This window comes from Atta colombica, unplaced genomic scaffold, assembly GCF_001594045.1.
Source record: "Atta colombica isolate Treedump-2 unplaced genomic scaffold, Acol1.0 scaffold65, whole genome shotgun sequence".
Taxonomy (NCBI): Eukaryota; Metazoa; Arthropoda; class Insecta; order Hymenoptera; family Formicidae; genus Atta; species Atta colombica.
Window position 1 is genome coordinate 1,088,664 of NW_017259556.1, and position 8,479 is coordinate 1,097,142.

General features: G+C 31.9%; 1 protein-coding gene across 1 annotated transcript in view; it reads left to right on the forward strand.

Moving 5' to 3' along the window:
* The window catches only part of LOC108692203, a 121,090-nt gene that overhangs the window by 51,839 nt on the left and 60,772 nt on the right, over positions 1 to 8,479 (forward strand). Inside the window, exon 4 of the mRNA XM_018200363.1 lies at positions 2,673 to 2,744. Within this exon, the coding sequence (XP_018055852.1) occupies positions 2,673 to 2,744 (72 nt within the window). The remainder of the gene's footprint in view (positions 1 to 2,672; positions 2,745 to 8,479) is intronic.

Consider the following 8,479-nt stretch of genomic DNA (forward strand, 5'->3'; position numbering starts at 1 on the left):
GTGAGCACACACATTAGAGTATCCAATAAGTTTTGATAAAAACGCTCATGTGTATAAAGTGAACTAAACTGAATCAAAAAGTCCTCTACTATTTTGCAATTTTCGCAATAGTTAACAAGATATTAATTATTAAATATTGGTTTTCAATAATTTTTTATTCATTGTTTATTTTTTTTTCATAAAATCCTGAGAATTTTTTCAGAATTTTTTCAACATTTTTTAATACCGTTTTTTTTCATGTTGATAAAAAAATAGTTGCCAATAAGAAAATGCAATACTAAAAAGTTGATAAAAAATTCTGAAAAAGTTCTCGAAGTTCTATGAGAAGAAAATAAATAAAAATTGTCTCTTGTAATTTTGCGGTTCATAATCAGTTTAGATCGTTCTATCTACGGCGCTTTCATCAAAACTTAGACCATGTAAAAAGTAGGTATGAAATGCGCAAATATTTTATCATTGATGTGTGCGTGCGTATTGTGTGCGCGCGCGCGCGAATATGTGTGTGTGTGTGTGTGTGTGTGTGTGTGTGTTTGCGCGCGCGCGCGCGCTAATTAAAATACACATCGACTCAGCTAATGAGCTATCTCGATATGATATTACTAATGTCATGAAGACGTGCGGTGTAATTTTTTTCCATCATATTGAAGTGAACGCCGTAGTTCGATTATCAATACGAACCAGTGTGTTTTGGTTGCCGCGGTTGTTTCCCGCAAGTTGTGTTTAAAGTCGCACGTATTCCGATGGGAAATTTGAATTTTGGCCGGTCTTCCTCTCATATACGTATATGTGTTTGTGTGATGTACACGCGCGCGATTGGATATGTTGGTCCAAGGCGGCTGGGTCTCCTATGTGCAGGAATGGGCTGTGGGAGCCAATATCACCGGGGTATGACTCCCGCGGGATCAACGCCATACCGCTCTTTTCCACCCTTTCCTGTATTATTCGCGTCCGCGCGCAAGCAGCATCATCTGCGGCACATAGGCCGCACGTAGCGTATCTTCAAACTCGTTCCGCTCGATCGCTCGAAATCCCATGAAATTTCAATGCGGAATCCCTATTAAGATCCTGGCAGGTTATAGATACGCGGATCTCGATGCTGGGCTAGACGGAACGCGACGAGATTGATGTAACCACGAAGACACCTTCGTCAAATCTGAATCTTAATTTTTAAACGTGAGTTTTGTGGAGATGTACGAATCTTCTCAAGATCGCCACGAGCTTTCAAAAATTCGAGGCATTTTTTTAAATAACACTAAACAATAAATTTTAATCAATATTTTGTTTTTTAAAGTTAAGTGTTTCTTATAGATTTACACTGAAAAAGAATATGTTTTTAAAAAACCGCATCACTCTTTAATTTTTAAAAACTTCGCTTAATATTTTTTATATAATAACGCCAATTCGTAATATATATATACATATATATTACATAATCAAATAAAATTTAAATATTTTTAAGGCAATGCTGGAGTGAACGGCTGAACTTGATTGACTTGATAGAACAGACTTTTTTAATTCTAAATAAAAGAAGTCAATAATAAATGACACTTTTAATTCATTTCCTATATTATTGTTCTGTCTCACTTAATATACATCTGTCCTTATTTAACATATTGCAACGCCGAATCTCCAATATCGCTTCCTGCTAGACACAATTATTGCTTTGTTTATTATTCTTTTTGTTATAAGGCATATGTATACATAATTTGCAGAACAATATAAATCTCTCTTTTAATTCTTTAATCTTAGTTCCATAAACTCAGTTTGTGCACGTAATACGCTGGATGCTACACTGTCGTTTTATCCATACAAGCCATAGTGGAATTAATAAGATGAAACATTACACATACGATAGCATTATTGGAAATAATCAATCAAATGTTCCTCAATATGCACTTTCCTGCATATAATAGTACTGGTTATACTGGAACAGCCAATCAAACGTTACCCAAATTCACTCTCTTGCTACGCATCCAAGAGAGTGTGCTTCATTTTATTAACCATGATACGAGCTATAAAACTTGTATATTAAGGAAACATCTACATCAAGTGATAGCTCTACGAGTTGATAAAATGTAAGTTTTAACTTTTTTTAAAGTTTTTTAAAGTTTAGTATAAATCCACTGCAACACCTTTAAATTTTGCTTCTATTTTAATTCTGCAAAAGGATTTTTTATTTCGTTCAGTCGGAGATTCGGAGATTTTTATTGATCTGCAATATCTCGACAATTTAATTACTCCAATATCCTCTTAAATATGAAAATAAATGTCATGTTATAACTTATTTTGTTTATAAACAATTTTAAGTAATATGTTAAAATAAATTTATCAGTTATATTTAATATTAAAAAGTGATTTACAAAATGATATCTATTTCTCAACACCTGAATAGTAATTCTTGTGTATGTTACTCCGTAACATAAGTAAAAAGAAAATTGTATATTATTTGAATTTGTAGAATTTTTTCAAAAATAAAGTCTATGATTTCTCAATATCTGATTATAATGAAACTTTTTTAACCTATTATTTTTTCAGCGACTAAAAATACATGAGCTGTATCACTATTTGATAACAAGAAACAGAAATCTTGTAAATCAATCATTTTTAATGATTTAAATTAATTAAGAAAGTTGGAATAATTAGACTAATCATAACAATGTTTAATGTTTCAGATTGTTTGCAGGATGGCAGGTCAACTTCTGTCCAAGGCCCTGATCTAGAAAATCAGAATAGTCTTGATAGCGGTAAGTCATGCTTATTCGTTAAGTTTCAAATAGATCATATACGTAATGTGTCACATATTTGACAAACAAGATTCTTATAATTTGACACTTACCTTGATTGAATTTCCAATTTTAATTATCTTTTCGTTTTAAAACGATTAAGTCGCCTTCCGTATAAAGATCCATATAAAGATGATGATTCTTAGATCCTAATAGGCGCTCTATCATGTGATAAAAAGGAGTTGTTCCTTTTTGCATTAGAGATTGCCCATTTGATAGGAAATTTGTAGATAAGATCCTCAAATAGCAAGTTAAAGATGGAAGGATTTAATTTAAGAAGACTTTACAAGAAACTTTGAATTACAGCGTTCGGTTTCTCGAAAAGAGAAAGGTTCCCGCTTTGAAGGGATAAGTATAAAGTAGAATTGACCTCAGAAGGAAACCATCGCTTTTATGCTCGAAGGGCCCGAGAGTTGCTTCGAAACATCTTCGATGCATTTAGGTCGAAGTTTTCAGTATATCCAATTCTTTTTGCGAATTTCAAGCAAGGTTGAAAGCTTCGGCGCAGAGATGCTTGACCCATTTTGTACGATTTGAGAAAGTCAGGACGAATTTAATTTTCTTCCAAATCGCTGGAAATGTTTATTAGATCTTTCATTTCTTGTTATACATTGCTTGCTTACTTCAAAAGTGATGTATAATTAAAAAAATTAGATAAAATTTCTCAGAAAAGTGGAAAAATATTTTAACTTGACAGAAAATTATTGACTAATCAAATAATATCGGCAAAATGAATTATATTCTTAATACGATTAATTAAATGTTATTCTTGTTATATAAATGTTATTATTATTTTTATTTTACAATTCTTAAAAAAAAACTCCTTTTTGAATTGCGACAATTTTGACGATTTTTTAAAAATCACTCTTTTGAATTTATAATGTTTTGACGATTTTTGATGAATTAAATTAATCGTTTTTTGATGATTTATAAGATAATATATTTACTTCTGTCTCATTTATGATAATAATTTAAAAATCACGTTTTTTAAGTATCATTTTGAAGTAAGGGAGCGAATGTTTTCAATGCAAAACGTAAATGTGCTAATGCGAAATTCTGGAGAAATCGGGTTTCCTTGCGGCTTAGTAGCGAATAGATAATGCTCTCAATTTCTCATCTTCTCTCTCTCTCTCTCTCTCTCGGTCCGTGAGTCATAGATACATACAATGGCTCTCATGCATTCGACATATGCTCTCTGTAATTCGATTACCTTGTAACTGCCAAAGCTTTGGTAAGGGACTGAGAGATTGAGCCGACTTAAGTTGACTAATCTCTCGCTGGCTCCACAGCATGGATAGACTAGTCCTCGTTAACTCCATAAGGACCACAGACACACTACGCAAATAGATCTGTTAAATTCAAAAGCGATCATTATTGAATAATTACAATATTTTTTATCATTCACGAAAGAAATAGATTAAATATTATCTCTTTCATTCTATGAAAATTTCATCTATATCTATTTTTCAGGTTAATAATAGATAGGAGTGTTTTTTATTAAGCTTATAATATCATTGAGAATTTGACCCGTTAGCGAGAAAATTTTGCGGAAATGCCGACTCTTATTTCTCCGGAAATTCGCGAGACTTTGCAATGTCCGGCTCACTCAACCACCGAGCTCCCTGATGACTGCGCAATAATTGGAGGATTACCGCTTTCCTAATGGCTAACAAAGTTTCCGCGAATTCGACATACGCTTATATATGCGGTTATTCGATTAGCACGGATTAACAGAGGAATCGAGCTTGAGTTTGAGAGAAACGAACTGGCGAAGTTGACCGGCCCTGGTTAACATCAAGGATGGCAAAAGGGAGATCGCTGACGAGAGTTGGAGTCGGTTGAACGGTCGGCCAGCTTGTCTAGCCAGCTAGCTAACGCACTCCTGGGAAGACATAAATGTGTCTCTTTAGTGCCAGGCTGCCAACTTCCGTTCTGCAATACGTCTACCAAAAGGGCTTGCTCGCTTCGTCTCTCTCTCTCTCTCTCTCTCTCTCTCTCTCTCTCTCTCTTTCGCATCGAATAATGTTTTAAGATTTATTGACGCACCAGCGCTCATTTTGCTGCAGAATTCGTACGATCGTTTGCTTTCTCTTCTTCTTCTTTCCGAAACTGATTAAAGAGCGTTATGGCTCTCAGGATCAGGAAACTTCATTTGATAAAGCTCATTGACTATAAATGTGCTCGTAAAAGGATCCACGTACCGCTGTGCGATAATATTTAAATACACTTGAAAACCATAAACAATTTATGCAATTTATGTAATCTACTTATTTCTACTTTTCTAGTTTCTGAAGATACGACAGTGTGTGTTTTGGCGCTAAGGCCTGTTAGTCCGCAAACACAATAGAGAATAATAAACCTTAAACCTTAAGAAATTGATCAATCACAGTGAGTATTGAATGTTAGAATAATCGACTATGATTGGTCAATTCCTTAAGACTTAAAGCTTATTATTGTATTGCGTTTGCGGACTTACACAATAGGGTCGTAAGCTGCAAGCCGTAAGAAATTAACCAGTCGTAGTTGATTATTTTTCTCATGTTTATCTGCGATTGATCAATTTTTTGTGGCTTATGATTTGCGGCTCTATTATATAACAGGTCTAAGCAAGCGAAGCGTCATGGCGCGAGACATTACTGTGTTCTTTTACGCGATCCGGCGAGTTACGCCGAAGATCGAGATCTTCGATCAGTAATAATCAACGCATTCAGCAGAATGTTTATTTTACTGTTGGAAGTTTTCTTCTCTGAGATAGATCTATTCCTTTAGATCTAAAATGATATTTAATTTAGCTCAAAGCACTTACAAAACATAAGTAGCATTATTGATATGATGATTTGTTTATGAGAAGTTAGGTGACTACTCAGTGAAAAATACATATTTGTGGTAACTATAAAGATAACAGCATATAATACAATTTTATACGTACAATCAGGGCTCGGCCTTATTTCATATAAATTTATTTTAAAATATATTTTAAATAAAATAAAATTAAACAGTTATTTATTATTTATTATTTATTATTACAAATAACTTCTTTTGACCTATTTCTTATTTAATATTTTAAATAAGTTTTTGGAACTTATTTTATATTTTTTATTTTAAATAAGTTGTATCAGTTTTTTATCGATTGTGAATTTTAAATAATTTTTTATCTATTTTATATTTTTTATTTTAAATAAATTGTATCAGTTATGTTACCAATCCGTCGGTAAAAATGACAGTGAGTAATTAAATTATATTTAAGATGACATATTGCATGTTGTGGAGTATGAGATATATTCACATAAGATCTATGTTAATTTTCCATTTGGTTCGTGAATAATATTATATTTAATAAGTATCAATTTTAGCTATAAAAAAAACTGAAACTTTATTTAGAAATGTATTCGTATAAACAAAATCATTAAAATATTTTTTTATTTAAATGCTATTTGAAACGTTTATTTAAAATACATATTTGTTACTTTATATTTTAAGTAAGTTTCCGAAATATATTTTTTATTTAAAATAAGAAATAACCTTCGAAAACTTATTTAAAATAAAATACAAGTTATTTTTATATTTTACATAAGAGTTATTCTATATTTTAAATAAATAAATATATTTTCGGGCCCTATTTTTTATTTTGTATTTTAAATAATTTCTATTCCTTATTTAATATTTTAAACAAGTCTTATGGAACCTATTTTACATTTCTTATTTCAAATAAATATCAATGATTTTACTGACCTATGATTTTATATTTTAAATAAATTTCTGGAATTTATTTTTTATTTTTTATTTTAAATAAGTCACATTAGTTATTTTACCGAGTCCTATAATGAGCGTACAACATTATATACAGTAAAATACTATTTTATAGTTTTAACAACCATAAAAGTAACAACTATACAGTTTTATATAAGATGTATCATAACTCCCACATTTCCTCTAAAGGACGTATTTTTGAGGTCTGACTGACAAGACTGAATTCATACTAATTTGTACTATTGAAAGTAAGTTAATAGTTTATATTTTATTTCTCTTTAAACCTTATTCGTATATACTTTCAATCTACATGTTAGTGACGTCAATATACTAGCTATATACAGGGTGAAAAAAAAGATTGGCTGCTGCAGCAAATTAGATGGTAAAATATATATTGGCGTAATATTTTTAATTGGCATTTTTAAATAAAATTGTACAGGAATCTTTTCATAAAGAAAAGGATAAAGACAAACAGAACTGAATTTATATTAATTTGTACCATTGAAACTTACACGTATATCCAGGGTTGGCAAGTAACGCGTTACTTATAACGCCTTTGTTGATCATTAGCTTGTTGTAACAATGATTTGGTAATTACATTGTGATTTTTTTATAACGATAATGGTAATATCAGAGTTAAAAAAGTCAATCGTTACTTGAAACTATAAGGATGCAGGATATCGGGAAAATATGTTGCATTCTGTCCGGATATCCGGTATCAGATCTTATTTAGCACTTTTTTACTATCCGACCAGATAGTCGAATCATTAGTATCTGGAAATATATTCGATTGAAATTTGATATCATTAAATTGTTGATTTTTTTTTATACAAATGTTCTAGAAATAAGTATGCATATTCATGGTGCTATAATATGTTATACATTGTTGCAAAATTACAATTTTTTTCTCTAAAAGATTCCCTTTCTTTTTTTAGAAGACATTTGTCTAGAATCTGGTCGGAAAATGTCGGATATCCGATTCGAAGAAATTGCCTTTTCGGATATCCGATTGGATACTAGATAATGTTATCAATGTTACATTCTGTACCAATGTTACATTCTGTCCGGATATCCTGCTATCCGGTAATTTTACGATCCGGTGCATTCTTATATTGGTAACGGATTGAAAAAGTTTATTGAAAAAAATAACTTTTTCTATTAATTTGTAACGCGTTACTTTTTACTCGCGTTATTTATTATTTTTTCAGTAAGTAACGCATAATGATGCCAAGTTACTTTTCAAAGTGACTTTTTAAATTTTAGTTTAATTAGTTAACGATTACCGTCATAAAAAATTGCAACATCATCATCAAAGTGTTTATTATAAAAAATAACGGCAAGGTAACTGAAAATAATGTTGGTCAATCCTGCGCGTATATCAATATTTAATAAAATCATTATAAAATTATTTATTGGGAACACGCGTCTCGACTAGAAAAGAATTGAAATAAGTAATAAAGCCGCTTGGAAGAAGTAATAAAGCTACTTCGTCAAAAGGATAATCTTACAAAGTCAAAACTCATGTATTAGGATCGTCTTGAATTAAACGGAGTTGTTTCAACCCTTCGCAGCCACTTTTGAAGGTTGTGAGGAAAAAAAGAGAGAGAGGAGAGGGAGGAGAGAGAGAGAGAGAGAGAGAGAGAGAGAGAGAGAGAGAGAGAGAGAGAGAGAGAGAGAGAGAGAGAGGGGGAAAGAGAGAGAACGATTAAAAGGAGAGAAAGCAAAGAGGGGACGGACGTGCGCGCGCGCGCGCGACAGAGCATCGAACTTATCCTTGAAGAGCGCGAGCGCAATATCGAAGAGGGATGAAAATATTGTTCGCGAGAAACAAGGATAGTTATAACATATATCGTGAAAGGAAAGCAATGTTAAAGTGAAAGAGAAGAGAAAGAAAGAGAGAAAGAGAGAGAGAGAGGGAGGGAGGGAGGGAAAAGGAGAAAGAGAAG